Here is a 22,702-nt window from a genome sequence, read left to right as displayed (position 1 = left end):
CTGTTTAAAGTCTCAGGTCTCTCTCTAATGCTCAACCGCCTCCCCTTCCTATATTTCTAGCTTCCTCACAGCTGCTTGTTTCTCAAACAATACAATATCTGTTGAATAAGAGAAGGAGCCTTGATCTGGCTAGTCGCTGGAAGGGGACTACATTTCTTCCTCAGCTTTCCGTAAACCCCTTAATCTTCAGATAAAAGCATGGGATGGATAGAGGCAAAGTAAAGTATAGTATGCAGGATCTCTATTCACTGGCTTGAGTCTTTTGTTTGCCCTTTGGCATGGCAGGGAAATCCCTTCATCAGCGTCACTATGAAGGCACACTATTGGCTTGTTGACTGATGTGGTACGCTTGAGCTCTAGGTCGGCAGTCGGCAGTAGGTAGACTCAGTCAGCACAGTCTATTGTGGAGTTGCCTCACAGGCCCAGCTTAGGCTGAATAGTGAATGCCTAAGTGAAAGGACACTGTATGTTCTTGTGCCCCTCAAAGGGGAGCTGATCCCTCATTACAGATTCCACATCCAGCTGCCTTGTGAGCGTGCATTTTAGCACTGCTGTCGTTGGGCACAACAGGGTGTGTTGTTGCCAAGGCCTCGACTGTCTCGCAAAAGCAGCTACAGCCCGAAATTTTGAGCCAGGGAACCTCTGTCCTTGTGAGGCATTACTGCGTTGTCGATAAACAAAAGACCTGAGTTGAGCTAAGTGCGTTAACACCTTAACCAAAGGTTATCAGTATGCAGAGTGCACTGTTTCTCAAAGGTGCTTCTCTACAGAACGTTGGGCGGCGTATGTTTTTGCAGCACCAAACACAGACTGAAATGAAAAGCTTTGTGTATTCTTTAGCAACCCTATTCTTTGACGCCTGCTCTTATGCCGCATGTTAAGCAATGTAAATGGCCTAAGATTTTTTTCCCCTCTCGAGTGCGTTATTCTCAAGTCATCTCCCAGGGAAAAATGCTAGCGATTTCCATATTTTAACAGCAATATGTAGTTTTCTCTCCAAGGCTCACCACGTGTTCCCTACTCACCGAAAGCATATTGAAATAGACTGTGAGTTTCTGTGTGTATCCCTGCATGTGTGTGTCTCTTTTTTTTTTGTTTTCTCTCAAAACGATTTTCTTTTTGTCAGTGCGTTCTTTCATCAGGATTCTTTTTTTATATATTTGATCCAACTCTTTTTTTTTAATAGGATATAGCTGCACATCTTGCACATTTGCTCTCTGTTGCCACAATGATGGCTTATGAGTTTTGCCAGAGGAAGAATGCGTCCTCCTCAAAAATAAGCAAATCTTCACATTTAAGTGGCTAGAAACTCAAATGTTCAGTCATTTAAAACAAAACCAAACAAAAAACAAATGGTTCTGACTATGCTCTTTATTGGACCTTAGATGAGGCTATCTTTAATTGCTAACCAAGAGCTTACCAGCACCAGAGAAAAGATTCAAGCAACATCCAGGTGGATAATGTGTTGTTGCAACATGTGAGAACCAGTTTTATTTCTGCTTATGCCATGCGTTTTTCTGACCGTGGATATGGGTCTGCAGCGGTGGGACAGCAGCTGGTTCCAGAAAACTCGGTATCTACAGAAGATAGTTGAATGGTTGGCTCAATCCCTGAGGCTGCATGTTATCAGCTGTTAGTCCATTGTCTGGACAACAGTAATAATTAAATTTTCCCATTTATCAGAGGATAATATACCATATCTGACCATGATACAGTGCAGGCCCCAAGTATTTAAACAGTGATGCATTTTTTGTTGTTTTGGCTCTGTACTGCTGCACATTGGATTTGAAATGAAGAGTGTGAGGTTAAAGTGCTGGCTTTAAGAATGTTTGAGGATGTGTACATGCGTGCTCGACAAACAGTCAAGACCTTTTTATACACGGTTCTTTTTATGTTAGTAGCAGAAAAATTATCCTAAAAAAAAATGTCAAAGAAAATTAGGTGTTTCTTTATAAGCCAGGATGGATGTTCTTGTTAAAGGCAAAGATAGCTTAAAAGGGAAGATACTGTACTGATGTCTGTGGGTGAGACTTCAGCAGACATTTACAATCAAATATTAAATAGGAAGACTTCGTTTTAGTTTATGTTCATATAGGTCTGTGTATAAATACAGTTCTTCCACAATGAAATTAAAGCTGAAAGTCAGTGTTCTCACTTTACCTCTAATCTTAATTTCAAACTCAACATGCTGAAGAGCCAAAATAATAAAGAATGACTTCTCACCTACAAAATCCACAGTTTATTATAATAAACCATGGACAGAGGGGCTATTTGAAAATAATTTGAAAACATTTGAGCCCTTTCCATTTTTCCATCATAGGCTGACTTTCAAACTTCTGTGGGAAAAGGTACTGCAGATGATTTTAAATGGCCTAACTGTGCAGTCGTGGTCAGCACCCAGAAAAACTGCACAGTCAAATTTGTGACTCAGTGAGCTGAGACAAACCACCGGACATTTGTCATCTGGACTGTTTAAAACTGAAGTCTGGGCAGACCAGGTAAAGTAAACCTTGATGGAAAAACCTGTGATACCCAGCAGGTCATTTGGTTGAATTGAGCTCAAAACCGAAAACCAAAGGCAGTTTTTGTCCAGTCAAACCCGGGCATCTCCAAACTGGGTGATTTTGATTTTGATTTTTTTTTTCTCCAATAAGTAATTGATGAGCTAAGTGACACAAAACTATCAGTTATTTCACTATAATCACTCTGAGCATTTTTTTAAGCAAAGATAGTGGAAAACATTCTTTGATTCCAACATCTCAAAGAGCCAAATTTACTGCTTTTCTCTGTTTATCATTTTAAATTTAATATATCATCTCTTTTTTTGACTGTCGGTTAAAATAAGAATTTTGAAGATGGCAGCAAAAAAAAAATTAGTTGACCATTAAAATATTTAGCACTGTTAGTTGATTAACTGATTTACAGAATTAATCAAGAAGAATTTGGATTATTAAATAATTATAATTTTTATTTATTTATCTATTTGTAGGTAAAAATTGAATTAAACAACATTTCCTCACGCTTCAGTGAATCCTCCTGAAAGCCACAAGATGATAGTGAGCAGAAAACCCAAATCGAAGCGTCTTCTTCTAGCCAGTCCTCCATTCATATTTTTCTACAGTTTACTGGTTGACAACAAGCGGCAGCATTTGTCAGCATAAAAAAAAAAAAAATGTCTGGCACTTGCAGCTGTCTCATATGTGAGTTTTCAAAGCAACATGAGACTGTTAAACTTTTTTTTCTTTTTTTCCTCTAACAGATCATCTGTGCTCCCCTCTGCGCAAACAAGTTCTTTTCACCCTATATGTTAACATCCTATCTGTTGTCTATCTTGTATCTGTTTTTGTTTTATTTTCTCTACTGTCACACCGCACCATCTTATTACAGATCTCATTTAGGAATGTTCACTTGTAATTATGTTATCAGATCTCATAGTCACTGCGCCGAAACCAAACGAGGCCTGTCTAATTTCTTGTTGCTTTGTCATTATTAATGAAATAACAACATGAGGGCAATTTAATCGCAGTACTGTCAGCAATATTTTCGCTCATTTGCCCAAAGTGACAACGTGACACTTCCTATGAAAACTACAGTCTGTGCAATTTGAGGCCTAAATTGCTGTCCTCGCCCAGTTGGAAACTGACCTTGTCTCTTCACACCCCTTCCTCTGTGTCTCTGTCTTTATCTGTTCTCCTTGGTCGACTTCTCTGTTTCCCGCTCTGCCTCTCTCTGCACCAGATAACTTCCCACAGATGGCTCATCAGAAGCGCTTCATCGAGCGGAAATACAGACAGGAGCTGAAGGAGATGAGACGAGAACGGGAACGACAGGAGAAGGAGACTGACGAGGCAGAGGAATGCAGGAAGTGACAACACCTTTTTTGGGGGGACAAGCTGGCCCAATCAGGACCCGCGTCCACATTAAGGAGCTCTGTCTGCCATTGTGGCAGCTAACCAGGCAAGAGTTGACGAAATAGAGATTCCACTATTTGATCATGAAACTGTGATAGTTTAGCAGTGATGACTGACTGTTGCCAAAGTTCTACGTGATCATCGATGGGTCAGCAGGTGAGGATTAGTTGTATTGCTCTGACTTTTAACAGATCTAGAGTGAAAATTAGTTAGTTTTTTTCAAAGTTTAACAGAATTAGAAGTGCTTGAACCTCATGTTTTATGCTGTTTAGTGCTGTAACACTGGTGTTGTCTCATGCTTATGTTTGTCGCCTGATCTTTAAATTTTGAATTGACAACTCGCACGAATGCAAAACCATCACGGGAGCTCATGTTACTGACACGTGCCAAAACAAAAACAAAAAAACAGACAGAAAACAGAAATAAGTTTTTAAGTGTATATGACATGCTAAATAAACCATTAATTTTGTAAATAAAGTTTCATATTCTGTTGCAATAAGTCAAGCATTTTTTGTAATCCTCACCCGCTCAGTGCTTTGCTGACCTGAACCAGAAAAAGGGTTGAGTCAATTTTGCTCAATCACTACAATGTCACCATCTGTCTCACATCTGCCACTCATCCTCTAATAATCAAAATGTGATTTTTTTTTTTCCTCACTTTCTCTTTTATAACCTCTCTCCAAATCCGATTGGCTGCCTAACAGATCTTAATTATAGATTGTCTAATTAACAATTTCCTCAGCTCCGTAGCCTCTGGATCCCGCTGTTTAATGTTGGCCATCATATGAATTGCTATCTGACATGTAGTGCTGGATCTTTCATACTGATATTTATTGTAGATAATATATACATAGCTGTGGGGATGGTAAATGTCTTACCTTCAAGCCCATGGGTGCTGTCGCGATTTAGATAAAAGTGAAATTATCCTCCACAACCGTAAGAAAACAGGGAAAGTAGTCCACTAGAGATATTACACAAATAAATAAACCTTCCAAATATTAACCCTCCATTTTAATGTGTAATTTTATTTAGAATAACACCTCAAAAAGAAAACAGGCTCTGATTTTAAAGATATTTAATTGTGTCATATAAATATTCAGTACAAAATATCACGTTTTACAAAGCAGATTGGTGAATGGCCAATGATGTAGGGCCCTTTACACTACCACAACCTCTCAAATTGTTTCTACATGGACAAAACTCCACTGCTCAATCACATTGTCACCAACATAATATACCATAGCAGAGGTAAGCCCCAAGGCCAACAGTGTCTACACATCAACAACCACACATCTATTGTATCTGGAGAAAGAGGACATCAGCGTCACCATCTAGTTGCCTCGTCTTACAAAACCCCCGAGATGTGGTGGTGCGGTATGTTACGATGTGCACAATTTTCCTCTTATCTTAGTTTAGCATGGCGCCAGTGCTTGGAGGCAGTTACGCTCTCCATAGGAAAACACAGGTACGCCTCCATAACGGCGATATGCTGACACACTGTATAAGGTCAAAAAATAGTGAAGACTGAGGGAAAAAATGTTTTTGGTGTGTGGCTCTGTCATGTTGATTTCCATTTGAGACCTCACGTTGCACCTTGAGGCAGAAAAACAGTTTTCTTAGAGTGAAGGGTTTCTAAACCCATTAAATGCTTATCATGGCAACGTTGCCGTAGTCTGAAATGGCCACTTACACAATGGGAGCACCAGCAACAAGCTAATAAACAAAACAAGAGGGGGGTGGCATGTGTGTACAATAGCTAAGCATAAAGAATTTTCCAACCACTTTGTTATCAATTGGATTTTTTAATGTGCTGCACCCGCACTGATGTCAAGCATGCTTCAGAGCACAGAGAGAAAAAGTGTACCACTGTGGCAATTTTGCCATTGTGTTTTGTTATTACTGTTTCGAACGTCTGATAAATGTCAGCCTCTTCACAGATTGGCCTTTTGCTAAAGCGAAACCAGAGCTTGATTTTAGCCTGCCTTTTATTTTTTTGTTGATATCATTCTGCCCTTCCAGTTCAAGCAGGCCTCTTTATTTCAAAACTGTTTATTCATAATTAGGAAAAAGTAATTTGACAGTATTTCCAAAATCACGTTAAAAAATGAAGTGTTGTGTATTCTCACTGCAGGATAATGTTTTGACATTCTCTCCGAGCTGAGGACACACCTCTGGGTTTAAGAACCTTATTACACACCACTCAAAGGTCAGGTGCCCCTTGATAAGCCCCTTTATGGAAAAGGCTGTTCGCCCCTTAGGAAATCAGTTGCGTAAAGCCCGAACACTTGGACTAGATTCATGTTCTGCACCACAGTGTATGTCCTGAATGGCATGAACAGAGTACAAAAATTGGGGGATTTTTAAAGGAAAGTACTGGTGTCCTTTGCTTTTTGGCACGTTTGCATTACTGAACTACAGTGTAACATTATAATACATTCAGCAGTGCAGAGCCCCTCTCAGGACGCGACATCTTGATCAAAGCAGTGTTGATTTTATCTTTGAAGTAAAAGGTCATGTTGTTCATTTAGATGTTCATTTCAGATTTTTTTTTTTTTCATTGAGAAAACAATCTGAGCCAAAAAAGAAGAAAAATCTAGTCTTCAGGCCATTTTGCATTACAGAATTTTGTTTTTTTATAATTTAAGGCAACTCTTTTGATTCATATCATAGACTCTGATGCTATGTCACATGAAGTATAAAAGCTATGCACTGTAAATTTTCTGTTGAATTCTAATTGAAATGTCTGGCTTAGTTTAATGCTACTTTTTCCGTCTTTCTTTATCACCTGAAGGGATAAAATGAACTATTTACGGGAAGAAAATAAAATTGCATAAATTATGAATTTTAGTTGCAGATGTTTAATTTGATGCCATAGTTTTAATTTTGGTACACATTTCTGTGGTCAAGATGACCAAAAAAGTCCAGTAAAGTTCTCTAACTGAGTCTGGTGCACATTAGATTGGTGGTTTTTATCAATGTCTCACAGAAAACAACACTATTTTATGTATTAAAGAGTACATGGAGAAAATGGTTCTGAAGACATTCAGCTCAATAAAGAAATATTTGGTAATTCTTCAGCTCACCTCACAGCAAATGTTCAAAGTTGTGTAATGTAAATCAGAAAAAATGACAGGTGTGTTTGCAGGTGATTGTTGTGGCTGTAAAATCCATTTTCCTCTATTACATCTTCACAAGCTTTAAAGAACATTAGCCACTTGTTGAGAGCAACGTGCCACAACTGACACCAATTTTAATGATGTATACCTCTCAAATCCAATCTGTACCGAGATTTTTCATCTTTCCGCCAGAAATTTCAAAGCCAACATTTTTTGGCTCAAGCACAACTGTGGATAAGTGGCTAATGTGAGGCAGCCATTGCTGAAAGGAGGGATCATTTGGGCCCTAGAAATCCCTAGAAAATCAAAACCACTGTACAGCGTATTGTATCATATTACCGTACGTACACAAGCTAAGACAGAACTCACAATATGCAGCATGTTTTTGTCTCAGAAACACTGAAAAATACATAGGCATATCTGTTGGTTTACAAAACTGCTTGTTGAATGGTCCATCACACGCAGCTTTGGAAAAACAAACAAAAAAAAAATATCAGTATAGATATATTTGAGCCTCATGTACACCCCATATACACACAAAAAAGGTCTTTGACACAAAGCCTCTTTTCACTGGACCCTTGCAAAAACGCAACTAACACTGACTGGACACACAAAGCCTACGTCTGGTCCCCGCAGGGACAACTGAATGCTGAACGATGGCGGTGAAAGAGCACGTAGACAAATGGTGCTCGTTTCTCGGTCCTTTCGCCATTTCTCGTGCCACACATGCACCAGAATTGCCCGAAAGTTTTAAACGTATCTCGTTTCACGTTTTTTCTCCTCATCTGTGTGCCAGTCTCTCATTAGGAATCCCTGTCACTGTCGTCGCCCCCGTACATGTCTGCCAGTTTCTTAAACCGGGGTCCCCACTCGCTCAGATAGTTGTAATCCTGGTCGCCCTCGGTGGTCACTGACTCCAGAGAGCTGAGGGACTCCGCTACAGAACCGTTTCCCTCGTAGGCATAGGTGGCCAAGGAGTCGTAAGGTGGCGCCGTTGGGTCACTGTCGTTGTCCTGGAGCCTCTGGTTGATGAAGTCTCTCACATCCCCGTTATTGTCCCGGGTCGGAGGCAGCACAGACCTTCGAAGTGGAGGGTAGAAAGTCTCGGGGACAATGTCCCTCCGCTGCTTGCTTTCCTCGATGGCCTCTGGGTTACGCAGTGTGCCAATATCAAAGGCCTGGGTGTCCTCCTCTCCGCCCCCTTCATCGTTGTAGCTGACTACGTTGTCCCTGACATCCTCTTTGGAGATGATCAGAGGCTCCTTCTTCCTCTGTCTCCTCAGGGCAGCAAACAGCACCACAATCACTACAGAAACGCAGAACAAGTAACAGTTAGGTGAGTTTTGCTTTTGTTTCTTTGCTCCCTCTCCTTGTTCTGAAGGCCAGTGACTGTCTGGGGGGAATTGTTGATGTTGCATGAGTGTTCACTGATGTTCAGGGACTTAGTCTTACTTTGTAGAACAGCCACCACAAGGATGCATTATGTATTTTCCCCTCCTCTGGACTACTGCTGCTTAAGATCACAAAGGAATGCAGTTTAAGAAAACAGCAAAGTATGCTGTACGCTAGAAGTGCTTTTTATGTACCTTCTGTAGCATGAAGACATTTGAGTGATGTCAGTATTTATCCAGTTGCAAAAGCCTTCTTGCATGCTACATGGGCAGGTCATTGATAATACAGATATAATTTTTAAATGTGTCTTTAAACTCTATGGGCCTAAAGTCAGTTTTAGAACCTGGACCATTGTGCCATTTCTAGTTATTTATATGTATATCCGACTATCAGCAGGATAGTTCTCCCTTGTTAGCCAGGTCCTGCTCAAGGTTTCTTCCTGTTAAAAAGCAGTTTTTCCTTGCCACTGTTTGCTTGCTCTGGGGTTCAGGCTCTGGGTTTCTGTAAAGCATCTAGAGACAATTTTGATTGTATAAGGTGCTATATAAATAAAATTGAATTGAATTGAAAATTGAACATTTTTTTGGTGTCTTCAGAAATCAAACTTTGTTCTTTCATGCAAAATATCCCCTGAAGGAGGTTGTGTTCTCAGTATTCTGATATGACTGAAGCTCAAAAATTCTCAGGGTGTATTTTTATGTAAAAGTGCCTCTATCTTTTTGATCCTGAAGCACAAAGTTGGTTTACAATAAAAAGGCAAAATGCTCAGTTCTCCCAACTGAGATGCTGTAGATCTTTTGCTGCTTTGCTCAAATCAAATTAACATGTCAGCTGTGGTCACTGGGAAAATTATCCGCCTACAGGAAGCGATGAATCACATTAAGGAGTGAAATACAAAACTGTCTCTTTAACACCTGCAGGAGGCGATTTGCTCTAGTAGGAAGCTCAGCAGAGCTTCAAGAAATGTTTAAATCAAATTTTCAGTGAAGCTGCTTCAATTAAGATAAAACTGAAAAACAAATTTTTGTAAAATTGAGCTGCAAGTGTATTTCCTATCCGTCTCATACAGTCTGTACTCACTGAGCAGAATGATGACACAAAGCAAAATGGCCACCAGGGCTCCCGTGCTGAGTCCCGCCCTCGCCGTGAGCGCCTCGGCATTGCACAGCTTCATGTTGCCCTCGCGGTCGCAGGTGCACACTCTGATGGTCAGGGTGTTAGTGCTGCTTTGCATTGGGAACTCTCCATCCGAAATGACTACAGGCACGTGGTAGATGCTCTTCTGGAGACTGTTGTAGCTGTTCCTCCGGGTTAGGATCCCGGCAGTGTTGTCTGAAAACAGGATATCCAGTTACTATGCAGCAATCAATAACCTAAATGAATATTTCAATGAAGTGTACTTGAAATTTCATTCGGCCGATGAAAGTGCTTTTATTGCTGTGAGATTAAAAACTATGAATCGCATCATGCACGGTACAACATTAGATGTGGTTAAGTTTAACAACAGGTATAAGTACTTTATGGGAACATTATACAGGAGATTGAAGTTAATCTGATGAACAGAAGCGTCAGTGGAGGGTGTATTACCTTTGTTATCACGGACAGAGAAGTTTGCCTTCCCGGCAGCCTCCTGTGCGAGACTGAAGAAGAATCTGTGTCCTCCGAGTGGCTCGTCAGGATCTGTGGCACTCACTGTTTGTATCCTCTGAAACGGGATATAGACAGCTGAGTAACACAAACTTCTAACACCCATATTGGAGGGGCTCATGTCAACATGAGTTATGAATGAACTGCAATTCATCCATAGACTATGACCACCTCAGAAGTTTATTTATAAACCTTACGTGGAGAGTTGACCCGAGTGATTTCCCTGCTGGTTATATAGGGATAGTGTGCATGCCTTCAAGCTTCAAGTAGAAATAAAGGTAAAGGATAACACTTAACTGAAAGAAGAGGCCAGCTCTTACATTTACAAGACACTGACCTAATACATATGGCAATATTTAAGAGATAGCTATCTCAGTATAAATGTTATCTCAAGTTTCTGTTGGTTAACACACTTCTATTGGCTGATAGTATGTGACATATTGGCCAATGAAAACTGTAAAGCATCTAATTAACAAGATTCAGCAACTGTACATGCTTGTTAGTGGCTACTTTTTGCATGTTTATGTGAACATCAGCTCTTAGCAGGATGGTCTTTGGGGGATTAGTGTTCTTGACTCTTTTAATATTTATTTGAAGAACGAATCTTTTTTAATAACTGCATTTAACAACCTGAGGAAAAAGGGTCCCCATATGTATGAGTTATCCTATCCATCTACCACTTCTTCACACACGTGACAAATTTACCAATTCTCTCTGAGGTCTGCTAATTAGATTCTGAGCTAAAAGTGGACGCATAATCCTAACGGGGAAGTCGAGGGGAAACCACGACTACTGCTTTGTGTTTGGTTATACCGACCTGATTAGCCTTTGCGTTCTCGCACACGAATGTCTCGTAATTGGTGGCAAATGTTGGAGCGTTGTCGTTGACGTCCAGGACTCTGATGTAAACCGGCACACGGCTGATCTGTCTCGGGTTGTCTGGGGAACACAAAGGTGAGCACAGTGAATTTACACTAATGATTTTTTTTTTTTTTTGCCTAACAAAATTGTACCATAGTGTGTGTGTAGCTGTTGCCTGTGTTTCCATGGACAACTAATATTGCTGGACAACAGATTTAAGATCTCCTCCACAGTTACATAAACTATATGTGGCATGTAAAATAAATTACTGTATATAAATAACTTGGATAAAGAAATTAATGTGAGTACATGTCTTGACCACTGTGCTTGTACTCCACAAGACGTATTTACCTGCTGGTACCAGACATGTTTTTTTTTTTTTTTGCTTTTTTAATCTTCAAGTTTCTATGCTTTATATTTTTGGTTCTACAACATGCTTTGCAGGAAGCATTGAGTTTCACGTAACATTAACATTTTATAAACAAAACAACGAAAGAAAACATTTACTGTAGATGAAAGTTGATGCTTCTTGCATACATTTGAAATTAAAAAAACCTCTGGCCACTCAAAGTGTCTAATTCCATCCCTTTACATGGAGGGTTTTTTTTTTTGTTTTGTTTTTATGTGAATCAGCAGGAAGTGATTCATAATTGACAGTATCTTAACACTGAATTAAAGAAAAAACAATGCAGGTAAGCAAGGCAGGTGAAATTAATTAGGAAGTAATTTTGTTCAAAAGAAAAACTGCAGCAGTTTGGTGAGTGCAACAAGACGCGCTGTTACACTAGTGGAAATATAGCTGTGGAAATAAAAATGATACTGAACTCATTAGGACAAGAGCTACACAAGGACAAAGTGTCGAGTTAGCATTAAGTTAAAAGAGGTAGAAAAACAGAGAGGATTCTAACTTGATAATTTAGAGAATGTAGGATTAAAAAAACTTCCAGATAAGTTCAATGTCCTCTCTGCAGCTGAGCCGAATAAAAGCCATGCCGGAGGCCTTAAGAATTTACAGTACTCGAATGCCTCTCGAGCTGGGAAACAAATCAGCCAATACTGGGTGAACTGACAGTGACTGTTCCAGTACTCAGCAAAGCCTTGTTTTTTTCACTTCAACACACAACACTCAGGAGCTAGTATCAACTTCAAAATCCAATCTGTACGCCAGAATAAGAGGAAGTGGCTAAGCAGAAATGTCTGCTTTCCATCCTGCTGCACTTACTGAACTCTGTGGCGGTGACAGAGATGTTGTGCCAGGCGTTTTCTTCTCTGTCCAGCTCCCTGAGGACGAACACTGACCCATTGCCTGCATGGATGTTGAACACTCTGTCCATGTCTGTGCGTCGATCAATAGCGTACCTGCGCAAAACACACACAGGGATCAGCTTCTAAACTTGTGCACTCGGGCTGTGTGTCAGACATGTGTAATGTTCCATGGGTGACGGATACAGGGCGCAGTCACATTCACAGGCTTTCTCATGTATGAACAAGAGTGAAAATGGTCACATTTTCTGGCGAGGCTTGGTTAAATTGACATTCAGTGTGGTTAGAGGAGTTTCATCCAGCACAGGGAGCTCAAAACAAGTCTGACTAAACATGATGGACTGGTATGCACTTTGCCATTATTTCCTTTCCTTCCTATTCATACCACACAAGAAAACATTAAGAAAAATATGAATTTCAACATCAATTCAGGCCGTGGTTTGCCCCCAGTAGAAAAGCCAACATTGGAGAAGAGCAAATTGGTTTTCCCCTGCACAAAACTGCACAAGTTAATAACCTGCTTTGAAACATGTTCAGCCTTTTGCTAAAAGCTCATTTTACAAGAATCACAAAAAACGTGTTTCCTCAATTATGGTTTCTGGTGTCAAACTTTGGAGATAACTTTATGTTTACCTCCCCAACTTTAGACATATCCGCCTCTGAAACATCTGCCACACAAACAATTCAATTCACCAGTGTGTGGAATTTCAGCGGCTGCTCAAACCACTGAAAAAGTAACTTTGAGTGAACTCAACTTGAATACTCCTCTGCAGAAACAGCATCCTTGTAACTCTGGATATCCAGCATCCAAACTGGGGGATTGCACTCTGCTGTCACCCTCACACCGATTGACAAGTGTTCTACAGACTTTCAGCACAACCCTCAGATGAAAGTCATGATTTTCAGTTGACTGTGGACAGCTTTTTTTTTCTCCCACCAACTAAGGCATTTCTTTACACATAATTCAGCAGCACAAGTACCATTAGTTTGAACTGAGCCAGTGATACTTTTACCCTTATATGTGTTTAATAATATCCTCAAATTATCACATATTATGCACAAGATTGTAAATGTATATATTAATTATTTTAATGTATTTAGCCATTATTTTTAGAACAACTTCTCATGTGTTGTAATGATGGTTTATTTGTGAACTGAAATCAACTTGTGAAACTGAGTTACACTACTGTTCAAATGCTTAGAAAACCCTTTTTCTGCCAGCCAGTATTTTTCGGAACACAGATGTATTATTTACACTGAAACAAGAATAATTAAATGCTTATAACTTGTATTTAGTAAAGTCCCTACAAGGTTACATGACATCAGAGAATACTGTTGTTACCTTTTTCCTTACTAACTACCTTTTAATTTTTTTTTCCAGTCCAACAAAAGGGTAGGTGACTGTAGATCATTACTGAACCCCAACAGTGGGGCTCTAAAGCAGTTGGGCTCTAAATGTTTCGGACAGACATTTTTTCTTGACCCATCCCTATCAGTGGTTAGACTGAATAGATTCAAACTGTGATTTGTCAGTCCATGCTATACTGTAATAGTATCCGGACACACCTCTTTATGGGGCTGTTCAGGGGTTGGCCTCGACCCCTTACTTCCAGTCAAGGGAAATCTTAATGCTTCAGCATACCAAGACATTTTGGACAATGCTATGCTTCCAACTTTGTGGCAAGCGTTTGGGGAAGACCTTTTTCTATTCCCCCAGTGCACAAAGCAAGCCAGGCTTTTTGGTCCAACATCAGTGCCTGACCTCACAAATGCTCTACTGCATGAATGAGCAAAAAATCCCACAGAAACACTCCACAATCTTGTGGAAGCTGTTATAGCTGCAAAGCTGTATCTATTTGCTGTATCTATAAGCTGTATGTATTTAGAATGTGATGTCATTAAAGTCCCTGTTGGTTAAAGCTCAGATGCCCGACTACTTATGTCTATATAGAATATGTCATCTGATACTCTGTATTCAAATTCCAGCAGCTAACACTCATCTAACCTATTTCTATTTTGGAGTTTTCAGGATAGCTTTGCTAGAGCAACATAGCAGTTAATTCAAGCTCCAGTTGCAGGTCTTAGTGTGCATTTGACATTAAGGAACATCTCTCTATTTAAATCTCTCCAGATTTTCATGGTAAGTCTTTGATTTCTTTTAACCAGTGACTCCTTATTCCTTAGATTCTTCTTTAATTGTTGTTCAGAGGTATCTGGTTGAACCATTTTGTTTCGTTATAAACTTTTTTTGCAAACCCTTCATACAAAACACATAATTGTGAAGAGGCCTTTCTACATCCTAAAAGCATAAAAGATAGTTCAGAAATATGGATTAGTCCTCTCAGCCTTTTAAGAGCCAACTTAATTAAACTTTTATAGCAGGTGATTCTAAACTTTTGAACAGCTGGGTAGGTATCTATCTTCACAGTAGCTGAAGATGGAGCGGAAATATCTGAAAAACCTGCAACCATAAAAATAAAAATATCTGCCTGGTAGTTAAACCAGAGGTGAGCAATTTTGTGATTTGGCTGAACTGACCCTTTAACATACTTTATATGGTATACAGTTTAACAGTCTTGAATAGACTGTCCTGTGGTGATGACGAATGTATGGAAGCATTTGCACTCCCACACAAACATACACTCACACACGAACCAACAGGTTATCCAGTCGTGTTGTTTTTCTCCGCTTCCCAGACTACTGTGATACATCAGTGTGATTAATGGAGTAGCAGGCATCATGAGGGCCGGCGTAAGAAGGAGGAGACCCCCAGGGGGAGACTATGAACCTGGTCTCTCAATGCACTGCTGCACCGCTCTCTCCTCTCACCACACACCCCACCCCCCTCCCCAGCCCCTCCCTGCTGCTTTTCCTGCATCAACCCTTTTAGTGTCTTTATCTAAACACTCCCTTCCTGCCTCTCCTCCTCTCTTGCCACCTCGCCGTAACTCTAACCTCGTTAAATCTGCGTCGGCCGTGGGCTTTACTAATTGCTTTTCTAATATTCCCAATAATTCAGCTGGCTGGGCCTTACCCTTCCCCTGATTAATGGCACAGAGATAACAGCATGCCTCGTCCTGACCGGGCACCCAAAGTGCTGCACTCAGCAGGCAGGCAGCTGGCTGGATGGAAGGCCAAGCAGAAGGACATGGAGGGTTACAGAAATGTTAGTGATCAACGGGTTGGGACATATTTCGTCTTCCCTCACTACTGAAGCTACAGGCCTGGCTGGCTTCCCTCAGCATTTCTAAAAGACATTGTTTCTAGATGAACTGGGCATCCGGTATAATTACTCATGAGGGGATTTGCATATCAAAAGGTGTCTAGTTTGACCTGAACCATGCTGGGATAAAAAAAAATCTTTTTAGACATTGAGGTTCCATACACTTGTTCCAACAGCAATTAAATGACTATGTTTCAATGTAGTGCAGGTGTATGACTGGCAAGACTTCAGAATGTCAGCTGTTTATGTAAATGTTGTTGGTTGGTGGTTTTATGGAACCCCGATGATCTCACATTCTGGTCATATCACATGATCTCAGTAACAGTAAAGAGATTCAGTTTTCCATTTCTTTTTACAGGATATGCTAATGTGGACTTAAAGCTCCAGAATAAGTACTAAACGGACCTTGAGATCAAACTGTGTTTTATCAATGTCAAGAACTCATTTTTAACCTTCATGGATTTAGCCCAAGCCTGCCACACTCACTGTGTGTGAATATTGCATGTGTATTCAGTCTCCAATGCCAAACTATTTGTAAGGCTTTCAGTGTTTTTTTTCTCAGAGTCAGCCGTTGGTAAGCTGCATACTAGAAGCAGTTTTTCAAACACTGCAGAACTATAACCATTCATTGAAGACCTACTGGAGTTCTTTTAAGAACTGGCAGCCGTTCAAGAAAGACTGACCCATACAGCAGGAAAACTAGAAAAGCTTTCAGTATAATATTCAAGAAAACATCCTTATGTGTGTACAGAAAGCAAAAAGGGGGCTGTTTGCTGTTGCGTGTACATCCGTGACTAAATGCGTTCGTGTATGCATGTGTTGCAGCAAGCAATATGAGCTAATAAAGATAACTGTCTCAGTGACTTCCTCATGCCAGGCAGCCCCCAGGCCTTGGGGCCCTCCTCCTCCACTATGCGACTTTAAATGCCACAGGGTAGCTACCTCCTTGATGATGGGCGATAAAAGAGAATGATATCATATTTGACATCTGCAATAAAGTGGTGGAACTTCAACCTTGAGAGCCAACTCCCTTAGTGCATCATAAAAATGAAAAAGTCTTTGAGACAGAGTGGATGGCGCAGCCTCACACCTCACTGCCATTACTTTCATTTAATAGAATACTTGCATAATTTTGTATCCCTGTGAACTAAGTTGTGTAAGTGAACTTTTGTCGCATTCAGTCACATTTGGTATGTCTGACAGCAAATGTGTCTCTCTACCAAGGCCTCATTATGTATTTTAATTCTGCGTTTATGTTTATGCTGAAGATAATCTGTGGACAAAAATCCACTTTGGAGCTTTTAGGTTAATATTTAAATAATTCACTTAATGAGAGCTCCTATATTGCCTGAATAGAGTTCTACAAGTGTTGTGCAGAAATATTTTCTCCAATTAGGGGTTTAAGACTACTTCAATTAATTCATCCATAGAAAAAATATTAAAAAGTTTTATTTCACAGTTATCAGATGATAAATATCCTCCTGCTTGAAAATGGTATTGGTGGTAAAATTAACTCAAAGTTCACTTATTAGCTGCTCCCTGAGCTTTTTGGTCCTGTCCCATTTCAGTAGACCTTGAGTTTATCATATTTTAGTCATGTTCTTATGATGTATTTTACTTTATGTAGACAAGTACACTATTTACCAAATGTGAGCTTTAAGGGTGGGTCCATTATTTTTTGTATCACTCTGTAGCTTCAAATACAAATACTCAAACACTGGTCCAAGTTAACATGTTTTAACATTAAAATGCTATTTCCGATGTGACGCAAGTTTCTGATGATGAAGGCAAAAAATTTTGTGCGTGTGGCTTGAGGGAGGGGAGGGCATCAGGGTTGTAACCTGGGAGCTCTGGGAGTTTACATTTTAAAAACCTGGAAAATTATGCAGATGAAGTTGACCTTTAAATTTATCAACTGGAGAGTCCATTTCAATGTCTACCTTAAAAAGCATTCAAAAAAACAGCATCATTTGTTAAATGGTTAAAGTAAAATATATATGACTTTTAGTAAGACTAATTTATGTGGCCCCTTAAGATGTGACCTGATGAGTACCTGATGAGGCTGTTTTTGTCATCAGGATCAGACGCGCTGACTGAGCCGATGATGGTGTTCCTGGCAGCGTCTTCTTTGACCTCCATGACGTAGCTAGCGCGCTCAAACACCGGCGGCTCGTCCACGTCCTCCACGATGATCTTGATGCTGGCCTCGTCCCTGAATGGGCCCACGGAGAAGAAACGAGGGTTGATGTGGACGTTCTCCACCTGAACGCGGAGACTGTACTGACGCTTCCTCTCAAAGTCAAGAGGCTGCGAAAACAGAAAGAAGAGGCATGGGTGAGATGTTTGATATTCTGTAAGGTTAAATGTTTCTCAGTCTTCTTGAATTAAAGAGAAAATCCCATGTGATGTTTTGTCTTCTGCTCTAATCACAGTTTTGTCTCTTAACATTTACTTTTAAACATTCATTTGTATGCAGAAACACGTTCAGCTGTTGATTTTGGGAAAACTAATATCCATTGAGAGCATCATGCCACATTTAATTTCAGGTCAGATTGGGATTTTATCAATTAAATTGACAATCTTTTCCAGAGCATCATCTAATGAGCATGTGTGAAGAGGCTCAGTGTCTTGTTCAAGGACACTAACAAGACTTTTGATGGACACACATGGGCTCCTGCACAGATCAGGGCTGTGCTCTTTTGGACATGGAAAATCCAACCACTTAGCTGCTGCCACATCCTGTATAATGTGACTGATGTGGTATTTTCGTCGAAAACTAATATGACAACAACATGGTTGGGTTAATGTACAAAATTTACTTTCGTTAGGCACGTACATAGACACCAAATTTTTGTGCAATTTGTGCATTTTCGACTTGATTCCCTGATCTCCGCCACATTCTATGAAACAATCGGTGAAAAGTTGTCTCTGAATGTTGGCTGGATTACATCTGTTCTTTCTTTCTTTTTCTTTTTTTTTTGTTAAATAAATACATCGGTTCATCAGCTTTGTGCACAAGCAGCAGACAAAATATGGTTTGGATTGTCAGTGAGTAGCAAGATTTCAAGATTGAAAAAACTGTAATAGAAAAAAAACACCATTCATTTGTAAGGGTGTATTGTACACATCTGAATCTATGTTAAAACATAAAAATGAGATAATATCATAATAGTATTCTCTCAAAGAAAAACAAAGATGGAAATGGCGACTACATTAAAAACTACATTATATACATTTAACTACATTATATTCTAATTGACTTAATTTTGTGGTTTGCCAGTGAATATATGTATCATTTGTAATTAAATGTATATTTATGCCAGATTTTTTCTGTTGAAACACATGCTTTCATTCTTTCATTTTTTAACTTAAAAGAAAGCAGCTTTGATATTTTTTTTGTATGAATGAGCCCCTACAGTCCTACATTTACAATCCTGCATTTCCTGTATACTGCTCTCACATCCTGTATGGACCGGGCACAATGACTTGTAGCCTGATTCCTGCATGACTGTCAGTGTTGTCATTGTGTGTCATTGTGCGTTTTAGCACAGTTATGTATGTTTTTGCTTTTATGCTGCTTCTTCTGATGTTTAATTTTTTTTTTTTTTTAAGTTGCAGCCACTGAAGGTATCCCCCTGTTGATGGAAATAATTGGTGCATTTTAATGAATGTGCGCCTGGTGCTGAGCGGGACCAGCTGGATCAGAGTGAGCTTCCACGCTGCCTACTGTACACATGAAAGGATCCCGGATCCATGAGTGTTGGAAACGGCCAATGAAAGCTTGAAAAATTCACTTGGAACGAGTCATTTTCTGAAGCCATGAAAAATAGCATAATATGAGTCAGTGATTTTCGCTGTTTCTTGTTAAGGCACAGGGAGATCGCACGTCAGTGGGAGGAATGTGTTGCTTTGAAGGACCGGTACAAGCAGAGATGGGACACACTCCCACTTGACAAGCCCATTTAATTAGTAGGTTCAGAATTGGGGCATGCCCCCACCCCCCTCCTCCTCACCACACACACACACACACACTTTGCCTGCACACCACATCTACTAGAGCACCACCGCGGCTACAAAAGGCAATTATGTCATCCTCCACTTAATGATGGCATGATGGAAACGATCGATCTAAGGCTGCAGAGAGGGCGCTTGAATGATAAGGCAACTGCCAGATTTTGTTGAATACATCAGAAACACACCACAGCACACTGCTGAAAGCTGCGATCCATACCGAGCATCAATATTTCTTCTTTGGTCTCAGCTGAGAGGAAGAATGAATCTCACTCGAAACACATGTACTGGGAGTGTGGGCAAGTGTAAGGTGAAATCTAATAACTCTGCTGTCCATTTTCTGGCTGCCAGGGCATATGAAAATAAAAAGTTTTATGTACTTTATTGAGTGCAGTTTATTGTTTTGTTTGACCTTTTTGCCCAAATGAGAAGAATGATACTCACATGTAGTGAAGGGTTCTCAAACACACACATACAAAAAAAAAAAAAAACACACCAAAAACAAAAGTGAAACTATATGAATGTTGTTTTTTACATTTAGTTACATCAGTTTGGCAAATAATACATTATGATGACATGCTAAAGTAATGTCCATAGTAATTGCAGATTTGCCACATTAGTAATGCACTGACCCGACTTAAAATAGTTTGTTTCATTCGCAAGAACCTGATGTAATTACAGGTAATGAATTTACTTGTTTACTAAAAAAGGGTATGTATAAGGTCAGTATAGTATATAAGTATATAAGATTTCCTCATTTTTTTAATACTGTTTTTTCAGCAAAGTCATACAGTGTATTTACATTCTGTAATTACTTCTTATATGGTTGTAATGGAGTCTGCCATTCCATGGCTCGATTCAAGCTGCCTTCAGACACAAGCGATTTTACAGCGTGTGCTGCTGCTGCTGCTGCTGTTGTACATTTAAGATTTTGAACCAGCAAAACCCAGATTGGCTTTTAATGTGAACCAATCAAACACATTTGTCACCACTGTTAATGCTGGCAGTGACTGTTTGTCAGAAATGTGGTCGTTTTCAGAAAAAGAAAAGAACAAAAAAACAGAAGAAGCGGCAGCCACAGCTGGTAGCTGTAGGCGACAGCTCTCCAGCAAGGTAACCAACTCCAACATGCTCTGCTGTTGAGTGGGTTAAAGATCATAACTTATCTTTGTTTATTCTCACATATCGTGTGAGTGAATCACGAGCTGTTGTGCAGCCTGTGCAGAAAGCTGCACTGATTAGAATAAAAGTGTTTCTGTTCCTTCAGAGACAGATGACAGAAAATCACATCTGAAATGTCTGCTGTGTAGACAAGCCTTTATTGTAAAGGTTCCCTCTGAGGCTATGAGAGGCCCCAATAAGCTCTACCAATCAGAATGTTAAGAAGTCTGAAAGGCGAAATCCAGGGCGAAAATAAAGTGCAACAAAGGACTCACTGTTTCCCATGAAGCTTACTGCTGTAACTGTAATGTAATGAGCGTATCAATATTTTTATCAAGAGAGAAATTTAAGCGAGAAAAATTGTGGAAAAAAGGGATATTTTGAAAAAAAAAAAAAAGGAGAAAACAAACAAAACCTCATCCTCAGTGTAAACCACACTCATTCACAATTTCCCATTACACCCCTCACCGAACACCAACAGAGAGTCCCTGACCTTCCTCAGCACGATGACGCCCTCCTGCGTGCTCCTATTGGCGGTGAAATCAAACATGCCGGGGCCATCGCTCCCAATGATCCTGTAGTCCATCTCCGCATTCTCACCTATGTCGGCGTCCATGGCCCGGATCACTCCCACCGCAGACCCGGGCTCAATGGACTCGGGCACTCTGAACTCATAGAGGGCTGCAAAGAAACAGTTTCATCTGTCAGTGTGATTTGATGGTTCCATGAAAAGTGGAATGGGTCAGTCTGAGACACACTGTCGAGGTGTAAGGAAAAAGAAATGTAGGAAAAGTGAAGTGTTCAGGGAGTGTAACAGAGTCAGAGTTATCAGGGCCATTTTCAGCTTTACATGTAAAGATGCAGTTGATGTAAGGAGTAAATTAATGATTTTCTTAAAAAGATTTTTTTAAAATTAAAAAAAAAAACTTAACCTGAGAAGCATTAAAGCCATAGAATCCACCTCAACTGATTTACAAAACATAATAATAAACACCAGCCAAGAAACAACACCACCCCTTCCACCCAACGAGTGCCATAACCTGAGTATTTTTTTAACGACTCTGTTAGTGAAAAAAGAAAGCGTGTCAGCGGGTGAGTCAGAGAATGAGAATACAGAAGAGCATGTCAGAGAGAGAGTGAGTCAGAGCCAATCAGAGAGCGGCAACATAAGAGGCAGCTGGGGAGGGAGAGTGTGTGAAAGGGAGAAGGCGAAGTCGAGTGGGAGATTTAGTGCGGCAACATTTGTAGATCAACTGTGGAGCAGACATTTCATATGCGCTAACACATATTTCATTTCCAGAACAGACGTTTGGTGTTTTACGCAAGTTGCTACAAGCGGTATTGACTTGAAGTTTAAGATGTAACATAAATTCTGGGCCAATTTGCTCAACATAAATTAATTGCTTCTCCTTCCATTTTTTTTTTTTTTTTTTTTTTTTATTTTGTAAGATGATTTCCTGGTTTGAGGTGGATAAATTGATGGCTGCCTGTCGGCCATGGCGGCCCCAGCTGCATCTCGTATGCTTAAATAAATAGCTGGACTGCAGGAGGGAGCGGGTGTGATATACACACAGCCTGCGGAGACAAACAGCAGTGACACACTAATAAAACATGCTGACAGTGTTTTGGCAACGCCTGAGTCGGCAGGTCTCCGTGACGCTGACACTCCACACGCGCGCACACACACACACACACTGAAAGCGACGCACAACGAGAAGGTTTCCCTAGGCTAACAGGTATTTAGCATTGGGTGGAAAAGAAGAGGCATCACTCTGGCAGACAACAATGATATCGCTTCCTGACACTCTACCTCCTCTGGGTGTCCCATTACAATATCTCTTCCTCTTTCTCCCTCTTTCAATCTTTCCCTCTGTCTATCTCCCCTCCCCTCCTCCATCACAGGCTGTCTTTCTCTCGCCCGCATCACTCTTCCTCTTTCTTTCTCTATCTTCCCCTCCTGTCACCTCCTCCATCCCTGTCGTATCCATCTCCCTCAGTCCTCTCACTGTTCATTCATTGGTGGAGGGGCTGAGATGACAGCGTCTGTCTCTCACCCACCCCATCCTCCCACCCCCCCCCTCAAGCTGGTGGGAGGAGGTAGTGATAAATGGGGGGAC

General features: G+C 40.4%; 2 protein-coding genes and 1 long non-coding RNA gene across 4 annotated transcripts in view; 2 read left to right on the top strand and 1 right to left on the bottom strand.

Annotated features, from left to right (window-relative positions):
- drosha (drosha ribonuclease III) overlaps positions 1–4,410 on the top strand; it is a 78,952-nt gene extending 74,542 nt beyond the window's left edge. Inside the window, exon 32 of the mRNA XM_046372169.1 lies at positions 3,739–4,410. Within this exon, the coding sequence (XP_046228125.1) occupies positions 3,739–3,869 (131 nt within the window). The 3' untranslated portion in view covers positions 3,870–4,410. The remainder of the gene's footprint in view (positions 1–3,738) is intronic.
- Positions 4,411–4,933: 523 nt separating this feature from the next.
- The window catches only part of LOC124050013 (cadherin-6-like), a 53,693-nt gene continuing 35,924 nt past the window's right edge, over positions 4,934–22,702 (bottom strand). The window contains exons 6-12 of one of the 2 annotated variants that reach the window (XM_046372170.1): positions 21,079–21,266; positions 17,467–17,720; positions 12,150–12,286; positions 10,884–11,005; positions 10,007–10,124; positions 9,500–9,751; positions 4,934–8,333 (exon numbers count right to left, since the gene is read on the bottom strand). In XM_046372170.1, the coding sequence (XP_046228126.1) occupies positions 7,831–8,333; positions 9,500–9,751; positions 10,007–10,124; positions 10,884–11,005; positions 12,150–12,286; positions 17,467–17,720; positions 21,079–21,266 (1,574 nt within the window). In that variant the 3' untranslated portion in view covers positions 4,934–7,830. The remainder of the gene's footprint in view (positions 8,334–9,499; positions 9,752–10,006; positions 10,125–10,883; positions 11,006–12,149; positions 12,287–17,466; positions 17,721–21,078; positions 21,267–22,702) is intronic. The other variant, XM_046372171.1, reaches the window with a different exon arrangement.
- On the top strand, positions 17,587–19,803 carry LOC124050014. Its single transcript, XR_006841525.1, has 2 exons — positions 17,587–17,747; positions 19,026–19,803. It is a non-coding gene; the product is annotated as an uncharacterized LOC124050014 (long non-coding RNA).

The sequence above is a fragment of the Scatophagus argus genome, chromosome 18, assembly GCF_020382885.2.
Source record: "Scatophagus argus isolate fScaArg1 chromosome 18, fScaArg1.pri, whole genome shotgun sequence".
Classification (NCBI taxonomy): Eukaryota; Metazoa; Chordata; class Actinopteri; family Scatophagidae; genus Scatophagus; species Scatophagus argus.
This window is presented reverse-complemented; position numbering and strand designations above follow the sequence as displayed.